This window comes from Brachycentrus maculatus, unplaced genomic scaffold (assembly GCF_059751285.1).
Source record: "Brachycentrus maculatus isolate JH-2025_06_01 unplaced genomic scaffold, ASM5975128v1 h1tg000013l, whole genome shotgun sequence".
In the NCBI taxonomy this organism is placed as follows: domain Eukaryota; kingdom Metazoa; phylum Arthropoda; class Insecta; order Trichoptera; family Brachycentridae; genus Brachycentrus; species Brachycentrus maculatus.
Window position 1 is genome coordinate 920,001 of NW_028280767.1, and position 22,143 is coordinate 942,143.

A 22,143-nucleotide genomic window follows, 5' to 3' on the forward strand; every position below is an offset into this window, starting at 1 on the left:
GACATCTCTCTACCCTTGTTTAGAAATTAAAATTGTCTATTTGACTAGTTGATAAAGAAAATTTATATTATTCGATAAAAACATTTCATGTTAGTTTATTATATAGTTATACTTTTATGTACATGATAGTTTATTTTTATTTTTAGATTACTTAAGTGAAAATCTCTTTTTGATTTTTTTTTAAATTTTATTATATTGTGTTATTCTTAAATATTCTGATGGTTTTCCAATAATAAAAAAAATCAAAATAAAATGGTATTTATAGTACCTACCTACCTACCTTGATCAATGGTTAACAAGGCAGCTCTTATGCCTATTTATTATACTTGTTTATTGTTTTTATATTTTGCCATGGATCAGTATAATTTTTGGTTATTTAAAAAAAACAATTTTATTAAAATTAAACACTTGAATAATCCACTTTATCGAGTTTTATTTTTATTTACGACTAGTTTCGAAAACGACAATTGTTTTCATTTTCTGGTACAAATTAAAACTAGTCGGAAATAAAAATTAAACTCGATAAAGTGGATTATTCAAGTGTTTAATTTTAATAAAATAATCATGTCGTTCCACAAAGTTAATGCCGAATCAATAAATAATATTTTTTTTAAAACTGTTACTTTATTGTGTTTCAGTCTTGTTAACCTTAATCCCATGTCCCAAAATGAGAAATATAAATTACTCATAGGGAATATTATATGTATGTAATATGTTTTGAAAAAAAAAACTCTCTTAATAGAATATCCGCAAAATAAAAATAGTATTTCAAGTACCTTGACCGATGGTTTGCGAGACGGCTCTCTAACAGAATACCGCCCCGAGTAAAGGTAATATTCAATCAACCTAATGTAGATTTCCCCCCAAAGCCTGTCATTAGGTGGGCTTGGTCGATACTCTAGACCCAGTGCGCGACATCTCGGCCGAAAAAATACATTCGCGAACAATGCGCGAGCATCAGAGTTTACTGCTCAATGCTGCTGCTTACATTATGTCGTTTCTATAAAATACCCTTTGTATTAGCCACAGTTAGCTACATGCAAGCTTTGCTCGAGCTTTCAAAAACCAGTACAATATGCTAAATGTATCCAAACGAGGTTTTGATTACTTGGTGCTAGCATCAAATTATATCTATGTATAAAAAATGTTTTTTACTAACTAATTTGGCAGTCACATTGTGGTTAAATCTATCCATTCTTATTAAAAAAAAAATGACATCTCATCAAAGATGAAGAAGAATATGGAAGTCTGGGCATTCACGGGGCTGACGACCGTCATAGGCAGGTTTAAGTGATCACTTTACACACGTGTAACATTCACCAATTCTACCCATTATTGACAACCACAGTACTCAAATTCTTGGAAGTTCTATATATATGAACCAAGATGAAAGAAGATGAGATGTAAAGATTTCATTCACCGTGAAGCGCCCTCGAGGTATTTTTTTACGAAAATGGCGCTATATAAGTTATCCAATTTTATTATTATTATTATTATTATTAAAGAAGCTTTTTACTAAGCAGAAACTTTACACGTGTGTAAAGTGATCACTTAAACCAGGCTATGACGGTCGTCAGCCCCGTAAATGCCCAGACTTCCATATTCTTCTTCATCTTTGATGAGATGTCAAAAAAAAAAATCATATGAAAATAACTCCTGTAATTGGAGATAATCCAGATTTTGTGAACAAGTATTTGGACACACTCAAAATGTTGTCTATCCATTCTTATTTTGAGTTTAATTTTTTCATTTAAATTTAAATAAATACTACTTTTTCTTGAAATCTATCTTGACACGTGTTTTGATGCATTCTGCATCATTTTACGGTGTTCATAAGGCATTTTAAAATGATGCGGAACGCATCTAAATAATTGTCATAATAGAGTTTAAGAAATAAAGGTATTTACTAAGTAAAACTCAAATAAAATAAAAAAAAGATAGTTCAGAATAAATTATTGAAATTATCTTTAATCAATTCATTTATTGTGTTTATTAGAGCTATCTATATTAAATTTCTGAAAGTTTTTTTTAGCAGAGACCCTTTTATTTAGATGTATGCAAGATCCTAACCAGATTTTTGATATTCTGGGAAACGCCTGAAAACGTGATTTACGTTTTTAAATTTGACCAGTTATTTGACTAACAACATTTTGAGTGTGTAAAAATACTTGTTCTCACACCCAGATGGTGAAAAGGCATTTCGACTCTCTTAAAATTTTGGTAGTAGTTTATTTAAATAAAAAATATATTTACTCCTTTGAGATTCTAACCCGAGAACTCTAGTAGGCAGTAAAAAACGCTAACTAGGAGCACAAATTTAAAACAATAAACTACTAAATTTTTAATTTAACTTAATTAATTTAATCGTTAAGAGTTTAAATATATTAAAAGCATATTCTCGCGGTTGAGAAATATCTTGAATTTAAATAATTTGCTAATTATATAACTGCCAAGTATCCGAAACAACTGCGCAAAACTTTACTCGTACCAAATTTGTGAGTTTCGAAGCCATAAGGAGTTAGTTACTCCTTACTCTATTATATTAAGAACTTTTGCAATAGTTTCCATTTCAGTCAAGAGTAATTTAAGAATCAGCCTGTACGTTCATTAACCCTAGACTAAGGGACCTAAGTGGTATAACATAATGTGAACGATGAATGATAAGGAAAGTGTTATACAACACTATCCTTATCATTCATTTAAATAATTATATTACTAAACCCAAAATCAACATTTTTTTTAAAAATCATCCTCTTGGTTCCATCCCAACTTATCGTCTCTGCAGACTGTTAAGGTCAGCTCTCCTTATCCTCAGGTTGTAGGTCCTTCTATCATGAATAACGTCACTTGGACCATGCATTCAAATCATGTTATTTTTCTGTGGTATCCATGATTTTTTTGGTCTTGCTCTAGATGTCTTTCGGGAAAGATCCATGGCAATCGTCTGGTTTACAATGTGTTCAAGTTTTCTACGTCCTTTGTGCTTATTGGCTTGACTCGAAAGACCGGGATGTGAGTAATAACACCAAGATAAAGCTTGTCTACTCCATATGCTGTTTAAACATGGACCATAAAAACAGCAACAACAAAAAAATCACGCATTCGAAATGTACAGCTTAGTCCATGGACAGCTAGACGCACTAACTAGTCCATTCGTCAGGAGTTATGCTCGGATGGCTTGACTCTGGTTAATGTATGTACACGACAGTTCTTCAGTTCTTTTGACACGTTGCGCGTGGTAAACAGGATAGCCTTGAACGACTGGTTATTATCGGTAGCCTGAAGGAGAAGTGAGGGAAAGGAAGATCCTCCATACGATTGACCAATCAAATTAGGGTAGCAGAAGGCACCTCGGTGGTTGGAGCGCTACGTGCATCGCAGTAAAGGGATAACTGGAGAATATCATTACTTCCACAAGGGTCACAACGCTCAGTAATGAGGAATAAGATGGAGAAGTCTATGCCTATAATATCTCAATAACCTTTCCTCTATCTTACTATTGATGCCTGTTACACCCAGGCTCCCACGAATGAACTCTTTATTTCATCTCTAAGGAAAACCTCAGCTGTCCATCTAAGCATTGTCATTTAAGCAAATTCTAGTTTTTTTCAGGCTAACCAGGTACGAAACTATCGGAAAATTTACGATAAAAGAAAAGCTTTTAATTGAAATCTGAAAATGGACGAAATATCATGAAAAATATTGTTCGTCGTAAATTTAACGAATGTCCCGTAATCAAGGGTTAAGTAATACATTTTTGCGTGCCTGAGTTTGTATTCGATCCGAGTTTTCTGACCACACGCTACAAAAAAGACACTTTGTCTTATACTAAAGATTAAGTCAAGATTTATATATCGTCTCCTTAATATACAAAAGTTCTTAAGTAATCCGAATTGGAGACTAATTATATTTATCAATGCCCCATATGCAGACAATCTCTGTAATATATATTCTTTTTTTTTATGGCATCAACATTTAAATACAATTCAGACAGACTTATGGAAAATACATACGAGTATATTAAAAAAAAAGAATATCCTGCAAAGCCACTACTTTAAGAGGCTTGTCTTTGGTAGGATAGGGGAGGGTAATGTGAAAAATATATCACAAACACTAAGAGCGATGACCAATTGAAAATAAATCCTTCTTGAACCCACGACCTCAGTTTCGCAGTCGAGCGTCTATCCAACTTTATATTAAGTAATTTATAATAATAATTTATAATTATAATTTAGTTTATTTATAAAATGATGTTCAAATTTTGTTTTAAAAGATTAATGTTTTTGGTACTTTTTTCCAACCGGTTTCGATTGAAAAAACACCTTGTTATCTTCATATGTATTAATTTTTTGTACTCTAACATTAGGCGTCATGAGATTTATGATATATATATATATATATATATATATATATATATATATATATATATATATATATATATATATATATATATATATATATATATATATATATATATAAATATATGTATATATATATATATATATATATATATATATATATATATATATATATATATATATATATATATATATATATATATATATATATATGTATATATATATATATATATATATATATATATATATATATATATATATATATATATATATATATATATATATATATATATATATATATATATATATAGTAAGAGTTTTTTTTCAGTAGTGTGGTTGTCAATCATGAATACAATGGTGAAAGCTGTGTGTAATGTGATCACTTAACCAGCCTGTGATGGGTTTTATAAGGGCTTATGCCCTGTAAATGACAATTTACTAAAAAGGGTACATAAAATATCGGCTTCATCGATAAAATAAAGAAAGGTATATTGAGATAGTTTGGGTGTGTGAATCGAATGAATGAAGAATGGATTGTTTTACAAGTTTATGAAGCGAATGTGGTTGGCAGTAGAAGCAGAAGAAGACTGAAGAAAACTTGAGGCATGATATCAAATACATGAAAGTGGTGGATTTCAAATACTTGAAAGTGGTGAAATCAGGAGTCGGAATAATCGGCGTGGATGTATGAGAAGATGTTTTATGTAGAAGTAGTGTGCAAAAATAGATTGGTGTGGCGTTCTTTTATCTCTGCCTATCTCTGTGTGGAAGTGGCGTGATGGTTAGTAAGTTAGTTAGTTGATATTAATTTTTGACATCTCATCAAAGATGAAGAAGAATATGGAAGTCTGGGTATTTACGGGGCTGACGACCGCCATAGGCTGGTTTAAGTTATCACTTTACGCACGTGTAATATTCACCAATTCTACCCATTATTGACAACCACACTACTTAAATTCTTGGAAGTTCTATATATATATGAACCAATTTTGAAACATTGTTCTTAAATCACTAGAACTTCACTAGAGACATCTATTGGTGAAATGAAAAGAAATTCTTTATTGAGCAGAAACTCTTTTAGTTAGTATATGAGGTCCGGATCCAGGATTCGGACCTCACATACTAATAAAAGAGTTTCTGCTCATAGAAAAGCTTCTTTTCACCTCACCAATAGATGTCTGTAGTGAAGTTCTAGTGATTCAAGAATAATGATTAAAAATTGGTTCATATATCTAGTTAGTTGAGTTAGTAAATAGAAATGAAATTACGAACAAAACGTTTGGCAGCCCTGACATACTTTAGGCAAGCGAAGTAAGAAAGTTTTGTGGGTATGAAAATTGGGGAAAAGCTTACCTGTTACTTGTTTCACGTGGTCTGCCCTATAGAAACGTAACGAATTAAGGAAATCAACACCCGCAAGTCAATTATCGGAATGAAAGAAACTTTTTCAGACATATTTATTTCACTATATGCTGAAAATTCTTGATGGAACTGTATTTTATATGATGAAATAACAACTACGTAGTTTTTTCGCATATTTTTATTTCATTTTATTTTATTTGTTCGGGAATTGTACAGCTTTACATTTAAAAAAATATATGGTAAAAATAGTTAAAATTACAATAATAACAATATCATTAAAGGGCATATTACAAAGAAAGCGCACATACCATATATTTAAAAAAAATTACAAATATTTTTTTTCGACTTATACGATTTTTCGAATTACACGAAAACCTTGAAAACGAATTAATTGTGTAAGTAGAGGGCTCACTGGATATAATTTTCCGTTAAGTATCTTGTTTATTTATCGAGAGTTATCCATGACAACTGCTTTTTCTGAAAACAATTAAAATCATTTAAATAAAATATTTTTTGGTACGTTCAAATCCTTGTTCACAAATCTGGCCATAAAGGGGTTATTTTTAATTTTGATATCGCTACATAGATAGATAGATGATGGAAGTCTGGGTATTCATAGGGTATAAGCCTATGACCAGTCAAGGGCGGACTAAGTGATCACTTTACACATGTGCAACATTTACCATTCTATTCATGATTGACAACCACAGTCAATTTTTTTTTAAGAAATCCGACATACATATATTATTACATATAAGTTCATAAGAGCTACCTTTATTTGGATCAGGAAAGTTTTTATTTGGCAGAGATTGTTTTCATCTGAATGTATGCAAGATCCGAAACCTGGATAATTTTTGCACACTGGGAAACGCGTGAAAACTTGATTTTCAATTTTACACAGCTTATATATTTTTTTCATTTTACTCACAATATTTGTAGTGTGTGTCGACATTTTTTTAAAACTAAAAAGTGACCCCTTTTGCCCGAGTATTTTATTCACTGGTGCCATTTTGAGCCTTTTCACTTTCGCGACATAATATGTCTACCGAAATTAATGGGCCATAAAAGTTATCAAAATGAGTGCCAGTGACGTAGATTCAAATAAAGCAGTGAAAAAATAAATTGTAAATTATTCATAGGGAGTTTATTTCACCCTCTTTACTTTCATTCGCGATCGCCCTTAAGAGCACTTGTGCACGACAAGGAATTTCGGTTAGCATAAAAAAACGGATGATTTGCTTGTGCTATTGTCCCTGTTTCTCTGTATCGGTGAGCTCGATCGGTGCACGATCATGGTGCGCGTGAACTAGATCACGCTAAACTGTCGTAGTCACTTTTATTTGAAAAAACTGAACTACCAGACGGTAAAATTCCATGTAGTACACAAACGTCCTAAGAGCGTTTGTACACTGCACGGAATTTAAAAGCCCGGCAGTCCAGTTTTTAAAAATAAAAGCGACTACGACAGTTTAGTGTGATCGAATTTACGCGCACCGTGGTCAGGCACCGATCCGAAGAAAGACGGCCAAAAACACAACCAATTCAAGCCGTTTAATCATGCTAACCTGACTGGATGGTGAAATTCCTGTAGTGCACAAGCGCCTTTAACCTGCGGCGCGCGCGACGGAAAGCTCGCGACAAACCGCGTCTTAAATGGAGATTTGTGTCTGGGGGGGGCTTCGTTGGAATTCAATTCGTTACGCCTATAAAGAACCCATTGGCTCGGCATGACGATCCATCTATACACAATTCATTACCAGCCAGATTAGCATAACAATCCAGGAGATGATGTATAGCGCCGGGGCACGGAACGGATCGCGGATCGTGATCCGGGCGGAGACATTTCTCCGCCCGGCATACCGTCGGCGATGGATGTTTTCGGCAGTAAAAAAATACCGCTCATTTCTCGAACGCTAATACAATAAATCTATTTTCCCGTTTTATGGGACCGCTCTAAATGAACTCTGAATGTTTGAATAAGGCATTTCATTCTATGCGGGAGATGTTTTTAAAAATCAATAAAAGTAATTGCACTTTTTTTCCTTGGGGGTCAAGGGATGCAAGATCCCTTGACCCCCAAGGACGTCACCGCGACCATGTTAGGTCTATTGTGACTTCTATATTGCACTTTTATATTTGTCTTATTTGCTATTTTACTTGTCATTATATTACCTTAAACGGTATGGAAAATTTTGCGTAATGTGTTCTTCAAACCTTTATCCACACCCAATGGTGCATAGGACACTGCATCATATAAACGCAGTGTTATCTTGGTTGTTAACACGTGAAGGAAAGGCGATCAGCCCTCCGTTTCAGGTAACTAGCCATTGAATAAATATAGAGTGAAAAATCACTTATATTTATTTGACTTCCCCCCTAAGAATCAAACCCGAGATCTACAGTACGGTAGATGAGCATACTGTCCATTAGACTACGGAGGTAGATGTATATTTACAAAATACAATTATCCAATTTTCTACTTTAAAAACATTCTTTAGAATGTTTTTAAAGTAGAAAATTTTCTGTGCTTTAGCACAGAAAATATATATACACACACACATATATGGTTTATATATAAAATAATATAGCCATTAGTTACATTAGTTGAGTAATATTACAAAAATTATCTGAATTTTATCACTAAAGTTGAACATCAGTATACCTGCAATAATTTGATATTTTTAAACATTTTCTCCTTCGTTAAACTTAACAATGGTCGCCTGTGAGTGAAGAAAACGTTGATTCGCTATCTCCATTGTCAAAAGTTTGGGAAGTTTTGTTTTGTTTTTCTCTTTATCATTTTCATTAGGGCCATTCATATTGTCGCCAGGCCGTCTCCTCCGGCACTGGCGAGCGCACACGGGGTCGGCTGTTGGCGTTTAGGGCGCTTTGGGCGCACCGAGCGCTTTGGGCACATTGAGCGCTTTGGGCGCTTTTATTTGGTGTAACAATATTGGACAACGCTTGCCGCGTCAACAATACGCCAGCCATACAACAGCTGAGTTTGCTAAAGATATTATAGGCACCCACCCTTTAAACTATATACGTACATCGCCCGTCTCTCACTCGGTTAAAGCAGGTGATAACCCGTCTAAAACCTGACAAGAGGATCTAAGGATTCATAGTTTAAATAACCCGACTGTTATAAATTCATATACATACATATTGTAGTCGTACAGGAGAACGTGATCAACCAACAAAAGGTAAAATGTTCAGGACGGCCATTTAAGGCACTTTTGCTTGGCAACAAAATAAACATCGATGTAGTTAGTCATTTTTAACAAGTTTATATATTATACTTCCATGTTTAAAATCCTTTGGGATGTTTTTCAGGGCAGTATTAAGCTAGTAAGATATCAAATAGTCAATGGTCAAGTTTGTAAAAAAAGCACTTTGTCACTTTCTCCTGTTTGACTACGATATTTTAAACATGCAATGTTAAAATGTTTTTATTTTGCTTGCCCTTTTTTACACTTCTTCAAACCCTCATTCGCACACCTTTGTTGCATAGGGCACTGCATCATTTAAACGTGTGTAAGATAATAAAAAAATCAATTATTTATTTTGACCTTGGAAAGTGAACCCGCGTCCTCCAGCACGGTAGACAAACGCATTGATCATTACACTACGAGGGCAACCAAAACATTAATTTTTATAATTTACATTTGACGTACTAACTTTGTGAAGTTATAATAAAATATATAAGTGATTTAAAACAAAGTTGTATTTCAGTTATAACATTTATTTGTATAGATATATGTTTTACTTGGTGATTACCACTGTTTCGTCACATCAATTGTGACACGTGTTTCGATGCATTCTGCATTATTTTTAAATACCGTACAGGTCAATTGTTTAAAAAACAATATCATTTAGAGACAATCCCAGCAAAAGCGGCATATTTTTAACTTAATATTTACCCGCTACAGGGCAAAAAGTGTTGTTTTTGCATTTTGAAGAAAAGTTATCGTTTAATTATTTTTTAAATATACTAAATATTTTTCAAATGAAGAAAAAATATTCAGGTCTTACCTAAAAAGATCTGTTGCACAGTAAAAATTTCAAAAATGGCTTCTTATTCATATTTATTTTTAATAAATTTCATTATATGTTTAAACTTTGAAAACGATCTCCTGAAAAATCAAGTTTTTTTTTATTTATGACGTTGTTGAAAGGAGTGAGCGACATATAAAATTACATATTTTTTGCATTTATTTGTATGATAATGTATTCCTTTTCTAACGTTTCATCCACCAAAACAAAGGTCTAAAGCAGGGCACAGAATTATATATTACAAAAAAGGTAAGTCAGATATTTATTTGAGGACTGTTGAAACTTTTATGAGGGGACATTGTACTATTTTCGTGAATCTAATAAATATGTCTTTAATTATTCTCATAGATTTAAAAAGGTATAAAACCTCACACATATTATAACTTACACATATGTACATTTGTGGTCAAACTTTCATGGATATTTTGTTCATTGTTTTTTATTCCACCTGTTACATTCAAAACATTAGGCCTTTAATGACTACAATAAAATACTCGTTTACTTTGAATTATAGCCAGGAAAAAATCATAATTAATTTTGGGTCGAGTAAAAATCAACGACACAGAATTTTTTTAAAAATTGTTAAATTTAGCAAATTTATGGTTTTTTCAGTCTATATGTTTATGAATATCTCAACATAGATGAAGAAAGATGGAACTCTTACATTTTATTTATTTTATTCACATAAACGCCCAGAGGGTTTTTAGAAGTATAATTCAAGTGCATCACTTAGTCTTGTTTTCAGAAATTGATTGCGTAATAATGCCCGTTTATCTCGTGACACTGTACACTATCCATGCTTGGATTGGGAAAGCTTTTATGTAGCAGAGATGATTTTATCCCGGATGATTATACATACTAGGAGAAGCCTGAAAACACGATTTTAACTTTTTGAACATAGTGAAATCAATAAAATGTCTCATGTCAATATAAATAACACACGATAACACGGACCATTCAACCATTGGATCAGGTATCGATGAGTGGGACTGTAGATTTTGGGAATGCTTTATAAAATTAATAAATTATTATGAATTGTTATTACGTGTCTGATGAATTTTTTTTTTTAAATTCTCATTTTTATTTTTTTTATGTAGGACTTTGTCCTGTTATTCTCCGGTTTGCTCCTCGGAGGTGGAAGACCAGCTGTCTTTCCATCGTTGAGGTGGTCTTCTTGGGGGTCTGTTACCTCTTATATCTGCTGCTATCCTCATCACTTGATTCGAACTTGCTCTTCCCACATGATTTCTCCATAAACGTCTACATTCTATTCCCCATCACACAATATCCTTGACATCGCATAACAAACGACATACAAACAAGAGCTAACACTACGAGAATGAAAAGCCTTCATAGAACCACCGAAATGAAGACTCTACGACCCATTGCCTAACACTCGCGACAGAGTAAAAAAAATCTGAAATAATAATACATAAAATGTTCTTTCGTTTCAGCATTAGCAGAGGACCCCCGCTTCGCTGAGCCTATACCCAATGTAACGGTGGCCTTAGGGAGGGATGTCAACCTCCCCTGCGTTGTGCAGAATCTTGGAACATACAAGGTAGATTTTTAATTATTTTTAAGCTTTTAAAATCAACCCTTAAACCATCTTCTTCTGTGCGTGTCATGTCAGGTCATCTTGACGTCGACTATCTCTTGAGAGTGATTATCCTTGTCTTGGGCAGCTTTAAACAGCGCCTAGGCGGTTCTGATCCCCGTCCAATATCGTATATTTTGGAGCCAGGAGATCTGCCTTCTGCCCACACCTCGTCGACCCTCTATTAGGTGCAAAATCTCGTACTTCTCTTCTCTAAGCACATGCCACAGATAGGACATACTCGTATTGGATACACATAAATCAAAAGTGTGCTGTATATGTTTACAACATATTTATTTATTTTTTAAATGAGAAATATTTTTGTTATTATTAACAAAAATATTTTAATTTCAAATATTTTTTAGAAATATGTATCAAATGGTGGTAGACTGACTGGGTTCGAACCAAGAAACTCTGACTCATGAGTCCGCGATAATAACCACGGGACCACAACACGACACATGACTTATAGTTTTTTCCAGAATAATTTTACTCTACCGGTGACCGGGTTTTATTGTTATTGACATTATCAGACTATTGGGAGGCTAGACCAAATTCTATGTTAAATACACAACACAGCAAAGGCTTAAAACTTTTTTTTTTATAAAACCAATAATGATTTTTTTGTCCGCCTCCGTGGTGTAATGGTCAGCACGCTCGGCTACCGTTCTGGAGGTCCCGGGTTCGATTTCCAAGGAAGGTAAAATAAATATAAGTGATTTTTTCACTGTAATATTTATTCGATATTACCTTCGACTGGTACCGGAAACGGAGGGCTGATCACCTTTCCTTTATGTGTTAACGATCAAGATAACACTGCGTTTATATGATGCAGTGCCCTATGCACCATTGGGGTGCGGATAAGGGTTTGAATGAATGTTTAAATGAAATATTTTTTTGTCTAATCTCCAACCAGTCTGATAATGACAGTAACAACGAAACCAGGTCAAATAAATAAAAGTGGAAAAAACTACACACAGTAGTTTTTTATTTTATAAAATGCAGTTCCAACAAGAAATATCAGTACAAAACTTCAATTTGTATTTCATAATAATTTGATATAAAATTTTCAGCTAATTGATGTCAGTAACTAAATCTATTATTATTCAATATTACCCTGGACTGGTACTTGAAGCGGAGGGCTGATCACCTTTCCTTCATGTATAAACGATCAAGATAACACTGCGTTTATATGACGCAGTGCCCTATGCACCATTGGGGTGCGGATAAGGGTCTTATTATTATTATTAACTAAATCTATGCAAAAATATGTTGCATTGTATAATTCCCAAAACATGTAGGCTTAATACCACAAAGAGAGGTTGTGTTCGTATCAACAAAATTGGAAAATCATCTCTTTTGTACGTCGTACAATTTGCCTCACAAAGAATAGCCAATTCGGAAAATGTACAAAAGTTGACCAACACAATACGACGTGCAACGTAAAATAATATGACCCAGAACACGACAACTCGGACCAGGAGCACAGACGAGCGGAGAGGAGAACGGCCAACTCTCCGATGTTATTCAATATTCAGTTGCTCTAGGCAAGAATTCACCCTCGCTAAATCTCTCTTGTTCTAATACTTCCCACACCCCTATTTCCATACTCCTGCACGCGGACCGAACTGGGAGGATAGACAAGGATTTATCTCGCGAATCGGGATGAAAAACGAAGGATGCTTTTTTTCTAACGTCAAATATAAGTACTGACGTAAATAATTTTTCAGACTCCTGTTTAAATTTATCTCGTCTTATTGTTTATTTTTAAATTTACATATTTTTGAAGGAAAAAATGTGTATTTTATTTTACTAAGAAACGATATATTTTAACCTAGTGGGCAGATACTTCTTCTTCTTCCTTGCTCCATCGCAACTTATCATCTTTGTAGACTGTTAGGATCAGCTCACCTCGTCCTCAGGTTGTAAGTCTTTCTATAATACAATATATAACGTCACCTAGGTCATGCCTTTGAATCATGTTATCTTTCTGTAGCATCCATGAATTTTTTGGTCTCTAGACTATTTTCTTAAATTAACCATCACGCCGCATATCTGAAGGGGTAGGCAGAGAGAATAGAACGTCACTTGAATATGTCTTTGAAAACAATCGTAGCCACATTCATGCACACTCCGATTATTCCGTTTTCTGACCTGACTGCTATCAAGTGTTTGACAAATTTCATAATGCAAAGTATTCCTCGATCTAGATCTGCTTCTGTTTCTAACTACATTTGCCTCATCATGACCAAACTATCCCAACACACCTTTCGTAATTTTATCGACAGTGCTTATCTTAATCCTGCATTTTTTCCTTATATCACCATTCCTACATCCATGATTTATCGTTCATACATGAAAAAGAATTAATTTTTATGTTGAGATATTACGATACATTTTACATAGGAATACTAACACTTGAAAGTCAAATGTAAAAAGTGTAAATAAAAAATAACTCGACACTGGCTGTAACATCCAAAATGGGTGAGAAGCCATTAAAAAGAAGAAGAAGATACATTTTACGTTTGTCATTCGTTTAATGATATCGATCTCATTATATAATTTAATGATACTCTATAGTCCAGTAAAAATATATGTATTTTAAATATTTGTAGTTGAAAAAATGCAAGAACAGACCGTACACGTGATATAAGTGAAACTTCTTAAAAAAGAAAGATTTAATATAGGTGAAAGCATTTAAAAAATACAATAATAAAAAGTATATAATGGTAATTCAATAATTACACTGTCATCGATTGGTGCTTCAATCAGTAATACTGATAATATTGGTTTGTGATACCTAAAACGTGAGAAACATGTCCGTGATTCCATATTTTAGAGAATACTTGAACAAAATTGCATTAACTGTAGTTCCCGATTTTGTTTTTGATTCGTTGGGTTTGTTGAAACACAATGATGGCATATATTACTAACACAACGCGTTACACCTCAACTGTTCATATATAGCGCCTGACGTCGCGCACATCGCGCGCATGCGCGACACTATCTTATTCTATCGCTTTGAGTCGTTGTGTATATGTCGCTCTCTTTTCCTCCACTCTCGAAGCGTCAGAATGTATACCTCTCTTCCACCCTCCTCTACGGTATATATTTTCTCTCACTCTCATGTAACGAAATACGCCTAATACAAGTAGTGTCTCCTTGTCTCGTTTCATTATCTTATTCCATCGTTTTTTATCATTGCGTTAACGTCGCTTTCTTTTGTTTTACGGGGGGGGAAATGTTGTCGAAATGTAACCCTCTATTTCTCCTTCTGTCTACGTTTATATCTTTCTTCTCTTTCGTGTAACGAAATATGCCTAATAAACGTGACGTCTCCTTTTCTCCTTGTCTCATCTCACTATCTTATTATATCGCTTTGTATCATTGAATTGACATCGTTTTCTTTTACATTACATGAGTAAAGAATACCATCGGAATATATGGCTCTCTTCCTCCTTCTCTCTACCCATTATCTTTTGTCTGACTCGTGTAACGAATGTGCCTAATAAACGTGACGCATCCTTAAAATTTCACTCTCGATTCTTGTCGAATCGCAGCCTAATCTGTTTCAGTCAATAAAAGTCGGATATAAATTTTAAATTGTCAATATGTAGGTCTTGTGTGACGTGTTACGGTATAGTGTGCACTAAGTAACAGTAAAAGGACTTCTGTTGTGCGAACGTATATATGTATAATGTTATATTAGATCCCAGCCCACAATAAGACGGGAAAGTATACAAAATTCTTTATTGAACACCTTTTCCTTGGAGTAAGGTTGGAATATATTGTGGAGAAAACACCTTACGTGGTCATTTTACAAACAAGAGGGAGAGGGAAACAGACCATCCCTGTAAATCTCACTTACTCGCACAATAAACGCCACAGAAATACCTCTCCACAATCTCACGGAGCAGTGTAACGCTGTTTTTATTTTGCCCGCACCGTTTTATACTTTTTCTTCATGGTTACACTTAAATAAATTATTTCTGGAAATATGCCGAACGTATGTGAGACGATCGATCGTCTGGTGCGACCAGATATTGAAGGGAAAAAAGGATTATGATGTAAAATTATGTACGTATTATTTTGAGAAATAAAAAGACTGTTTTTTGATCCACTTACATTTTTACTAACAACCAACTAATAGATTTATATTATCCACTGACACTTCGTGATGGAATTGCATTTTTAATTTATTATTAGATTAAAACCAATATTTTTAGCTTTTCCACTTTTTTATTTGACCAGCGACCGGGTTTCGTCGTTACCGACATCATCAGACTGGTGAGAGGCTATACAAATTGTTATGTTATATATAAAAGAAGACAGGAGTTGATAACCATGATTTGATATAATTTTATGAGAAATTAATTTAATTTGAGTGAATTTAAGTATTGTATGATATTTAAAATATTTTTTATAAAGGTTTTTTTGTATTGAAAGCACGATTTTATATAAAGTTATAATAGATTTGCATTTTTTGTAAATGAATTTAAATTATGTAACGAGGTATCAGGAAATGCTGGTTGACGGCTCCTTCCACTAAGCTGTGGTTGTCCGGGGGGAGTCCGAAGTTCTCTGAAATGTAAATTTACCGGCAGTCATTTCTTATCGACAAGACATTAAGGCATCTATTGTTTCTTTTCTAATGGGTAAAGTAAGGGAGAATGAATGTGTGTTACTTGATCATTTAATATGTATTTATTATGACAATTTTTTAATCTATTTATTTCCAAAATTTCGAGCCTATCTAATTTTTTACCTTTACTACATTTGTGTAAGATTTTTACATTAACATTTTTATCGAAATCATGATTTGACTCTATCAAGTGGTTTGCAAAAGTGGAGTTTTCTTTTTTATTTCTCCAACTTCGGACATGTTCGTTTATTCTTATTTCAAACATTCTTAGTTTAAAATAAGAATAAACGAACATTATTCTTAGTTTAAAATAAGAATAAACGAACATGTCCGAAGTTGGAGAAATAAAAAAGAAAACTCCACTTTTGCAAACCACTTGATAGAGTCAAATCATGATTTCGATAAAAATGTTAATGTAAAAATCTTACACAAATGTAGTAAAGGTAAAAAATTAGATAGACTCGAAATTTTGGAAATAAATAGATTAAAAAATTGTCATAATAAATACATATTAAATGATCAAGTAACACACATTCATTCTCCCTTACTTTACCCATTAGAAAAGAAACAATAGATGCCTTAATGTCTTGTCGATAAGAAATGACTGCCGGTAAATTTACATTTCAGAGAACTTCGGACTCCCCCCGGACAACCACAGCTTAGTGGAAGGAGCCGTCAACCAGCATTTCCTGATACCTCGTTACATAATTTAAATTCATTTACAAAAAATGCAAATCTATTATAACTTTATATAAAATCGTGCTTTCAATACAAAAAACCTTTATAAAAAATATTTTAAATATCATACAATACTTAAATTCACTCAAATTAAATTAATTTCTCATAAAATTATATCAAATCATGGTTATCAACTCCTGCCTTCTTTTATATATAACATAACAATTTGTATAGCCTCTCACCAGTCTGATGATGTCGGTAACGACGAAACCCGGTCGCTGGTCAAATAAAAAAGTGGAAAAGCTAAAAATATTGGTTTTAATCTAATAATAAATTAACAACCAACTAGTTTCGGCAACAACCTGTTGCCCTCTTCAGGGTTTAATTAATGACTTATTAATCTCTTTATATATAATCTTTTATATATTTTTTTCTAAGTGTATAAAAATATTTGTATTAGTTTCCCTAAAGGCAAGATATTGTCATGAGATTCACCTAGATAACAGCTTTCATAAAAATTGTAAATAACAGTTATCTGAGTATTATAAAATAAAAAATTATTCTGTTAATTAAAATGAAATTATCGAAATGATATCGCTCACCCCTTTCAAGAACGTCATAAATCAAAAAATTTAATTTTTCAGGAGAACATTTTTAAAGTTTGAAAATATAACACAATGTATTAAAAATAAATATCAGGTTATCTTTTTAGGTAAAACCTGAAGGTTTTTTCTCTATTTTAAAAATATTTAGTGTATTTAAAAAAATAATTAAACAAAACCTTTTCTTCAAAATGCAAAAACAACATTTTCTGCCCTGTAGCGGGTAAATATAAAGTTAAAAATATGCCTCTTTTGCTGGGATTTTGCTCATTTTCTGGGCATTCTGAAAACATGCACCACTGAAAATTGACGATTTTTTATTTATGACGTTCTTGAAAGGAGTGAGCGACATGATATAGCAAAGGAGTCTAGGGTAATAAATTACTATACCATATATTGATATGAGGGTAAGGAAATACAAGAGGAATACTAATAAAATTAAAAATTAAACGTATAATATAACAAGAACAAGGGCAATTGGGGTTGCATACCCATAATATTAAAAAAAATTGCTGAAAAATGTTTTGTAATAATCTTTGAGCCAACAAATACATATCTAGTAGTGTATATATTTCTCAATAATTAAAGAAAACACTTCGTTTTTTACCACTTGAGTTTTATTATAGACTACATGTTTCAGAAGTTAAACTTCCATCATTCAGGTCTGTATAATAACTCAAGTTATTATGCAGACCTGAATGATGGAAGTTTAATTTCTGAAACATGTAGTCTATAATAAAACTCAAGTGGTAAAAAACGAAGTGTTTTCTTTAATTATTGGAACATGTCTTACCACAAAGTTAATGCAGAAACAATAAATAAAATATATATTTCTCAATGGAATAAACGAAATGGTTGTTTGAATTTATTACTACTAAGAAATAATAGATCTACCCACGATCCATGAATTGGTGTTATGTTACGTTTTCACGCAAGAAAAGTCGTAAGTATAAAAAATTCACCATTAAGCCATCTCCCGCAGGGGTAGGCAGAGAGAATGGAAGTCTTCACCAATATGTCTTTTTGGTGAAGACTTCCATTCTGTTCCATTCCATTCTGCAAACTTTTACATTCATACATATTCGCCGGTTATTTCGTTTCCTGACCTCTCCACAACCAAGTATTTGAAATACCTGATCAAGTCAGGTTTTTCTCGGTTTTCTTATACTTCTATTACCAACCATATTCACCTCATTAATTTGTTTCACTGCCCTTTCTTCACGCATTTGATTCACGTGCCAAAACCTCATATCACCATTCGAACATCTATTATACATTGTTTTGCCGCACATTCATCAGAGGGATCGCATTTCAACGGCATTCAATCTACTTTTATCCTTTATTTAGTAATTCCATGTTTCCAACTTCCATAAATTAGGGTTGAAACTGGGAACATATTATTTAAAAAAAAAACTTAATTCAGTTTTTCTACATGTCTAAAAACATTTTTAAAATTTTATTGTTTATCAAAAACTAAACTCTTTAAATTGATTCACAGAAGAAACAGCAAAGCCGCACATTCGTCTAAAATATCGAATTTCGACTGTATTCAGTATACTTCCATCCTTCTTTTGCCAACTCCATGCTTCACTTTAATAGATTTTGGTTTTCTTCAAATATTTTTTTATCCAAATCACTACCACTATCATTACTTACCATCACGCCGCTTCCCCGTAGGGGTAGGCAGAGATAATAGAACGCCTCTCCACTCCATATATGCAAACTCTTCCACATTCGTACATACCCAACTACCCTCATATATGTATATCGAAATCAAATATAAAATAATTGGAAAAATAAATTTCAGGAAATTAGAACGCAGGTGATGTCGACTTTGAATTGATTTTATATGCAAAATGTATTCCCGCATATCCAAGGTATTCAATATTCACCCATAAATTTCAAAGGTTCGTTATCATGGAGAAATAGACCATGACTGCAGTCATAAATATAAAATAAAATAAATACTCATGGCCAATAAACTATATTTGTGCGACAAAAAATATTCTCGTATTCAGAAAAGGCGAATGAAGTTATTATATATTTTGTACAATAAAAGCATTGATAACTTTGTGGTATGGTAATAAAACACTATTTGTATTAAATTTTAAATCAAACAGATTTTTTGAGTCTACTTAATTGTATTTTATTAACAAAAACACATAAAAAAAATTCATGTGACAATTGTTTCGCCTAGTTATGGCATTTTCAAACGAATTCGTTTATTGTCACAATATAAATGCTTTATGTGTTTTTGTTAATAAAATACCTTTTTGTTGACTCAATAAAATCTGTGTTTGATTTAAAAATTATACATAAATTAAAATGGAGTTTAACAATTTAAACGCCAAATCAATAAATAAACGTATAAATTTTTTTGACATCTCATCAAAGACGAAGAAGAATATGGAAGTCTGGGCATTTACGGGGCTGACGACCGTCATAGGCTGGTTAAAGTGATCACTTTACACACGTGTAACATTCACCAATTCTACCCATTATTGACAACCACGCTACTCAAATTCTTGGAAGTTCTATATATATGAACCAATTTAGAAATCTTGTTCTTGAATCACTAGAACTTCACTAGAGACATCTATTGGTGAGATGTAAAGAAGCTTTTTACATCTCACTAAGTAAAACATTGATTAAAAATCATAAATTAAACCCTGAAGGGGGCAACAGGTTGTTGCCGAAACTAGTTGGTAGGTAAAAATGTGAGTGGATCGAAACACAAAGTCTTTTTTTATTTCTCGAAATAATATATAATTTAATGTGTCTTTTTTATTGTTTCGGCATTTATTTTGTGGTAAGACACGTTGAAATTATTAATGAAAACCCTTGAGTTTATTTATGACAACTAGTTGGATGGAAGCTTAGCTTCCAAAACTAGTTGTCATTAATCGACTCAAGTGGTAAAAAACAAGTGATTCCTTTATTAATTTAATTTATTAATTAACAAAATAAAGTATTTTATATAAGTAGTTTTAAGGGTTGGAATTTTTTTTTTTTGTAAATTTACCATTTGATTTACCATGTATATTTGATATAAATTTGATGTTTTATATGCGATATTCTATATTTTTAATATTTAAGCATACAACCTGGCATTTAGCTGGATTAGGTGATTACTTTGTACACTTTTTAACGTTCGCCATTCCACTCAGTTTCGAACATCCATGTTACATAATATATTATACAGGTTTCCAATTTAAAAATTTGCTTTATTCTTTTGGATGAGGGATTATTTATACTATTTTGTCTTTAATTTGCACTATTTCTTCAGTCAAAAAATAATAATAAAAAGCCTCTTACGTTAAATTGAAAGCACTCAAATTTACGCCAAATTGAAATACAAAATTCCTTCCTTGGGACTTAATGTAAGAAAATGTTTTAAATATTTTGATAGCGGGTTGAAAATCATTAGCATATTTATTATTCTACAGAAAAAAAGTTCATACGTAGTATTTGTATGTTAGTATAACTATAGAGTATTTTGAAGTAATAACAGTTTTTCCAATATTTTTTTTATTGTTTGAAGCTTATTTGCGTAAATATTACATTTTATGATGCTAACCAATATTTCGACTAAGAAAACATAATACATAATCTTCGAATACGTTTTACAAGTAGAACCTATTGTTAAAATATAAATATTCATCAATCATTATCAGTAAGCAGAGATAATAAAACGCTACGCCAATCTGTCATTGCAAGCCATCGTCGCCTCTTTTACATTAATGATTCTCCTCATAAATATCCAATGATTATTCCTATGACCCCTAGCCTGACCACTTTCAATTTCTTAAAATACCCAGTTACCAAATCTAGACTAATGATGGAATGGTTATTCGGATACCGTTAGTTTTTTAAGCGGTATTACACAAAACAATCGATGAATGACAAGAAGAGAGTTATATTACCATACCATTAAGTTAACAAAGCCTTTAATATAGAATATTTATTCTTTTTTAAATTTATTCCGATTTCTAGTTTTATAATTAGGAAACTAAGTTCTTATTAATTGTTATGTCAAAAGGTGTTTGTAAAGGTAAAAGAAAAACAAAACATGCGATTTTTTATGAGTTCCATCAAATCAAAGGATTTTGTTTTGTTATGAGAAATATAGATGATCATATTAAAAGTTACAGAAGACCTTTAAAATATCAGTTCTATACAAAGTCTCTCTTATATTAGCAAATGTAAAAAAAAGTAAAACCCCTTATCCGCACCCTATGGTGCATAGGGCACTGCATCATTTAAACGCAGTGTTATCTTGATAATTAACACATGAAGGAAAGGTGATCAGCCCTCCGCTTCGGGTACCAGTCAAGGGTTATATTGAATAAATATTACAGTGAAAAAATCAGTAATATTTATTTGACCCCCCCTGGGAATCAAACCTGGGCCCTCCAGTATGGTAGCCGAGCGTGCTGACCATTACACTACGGAGGCGGACATTATTAGATATTCATATAAAGGTTAGAGATGTACAACACTAATAGATGTCTCTAATGAAATTCTAGTAAATTCAAGCATTTCATTTCGAATTTGAACAATATAAATAGATTTTCCTAGAATTTGAGTAGTGTGGTTCTTATTCATGGGTAGAATCGGTGAATGCTACAAGTGTGTAAAGTGATCACTTAAACCAGACTATTATATATTCTTCTTCATCTATGTAGAGATGTCAAAAAATAATTTGAAAGGATTTCGATATGTTACACAAAATATACAAAGTGATAATATTAAAAGTTACACAAAAGCTTTCAAATATCAATTTTTCTTACAATATTAGTCTTATACAAGCAAATGTACCCATATATCATTAGACATTCGTATGAAGATTAT

At 32.5% G+C, this 22,143-nt stretch overlaps 1 protein-coding gene across 3 annotated transcripts in view; it reads left to right on the top strand.

Moving 5' to 3' along the window:
• Positions 1-22,143, top strand: part of DIP-delta (Dpr-interacting protein delta) — a 117,717-nt gene that overhangs the window by 13,463 nt on the left and 82,111 nt on the right. For all 3 annotated transcript variants that reach the window (XM_088263740.1, XM_088263756.1, XM_088263748.1), the window contains exon 3: positions 11,228-11,334. In XM_088263740.1, the coding sequence (XP_088119866.1) occupies positions 11,228-11,334 (107 nt within the window). The remainder of the gene's footprint in view (positions 1-11,227; positions 11,335-22,143) is intronic.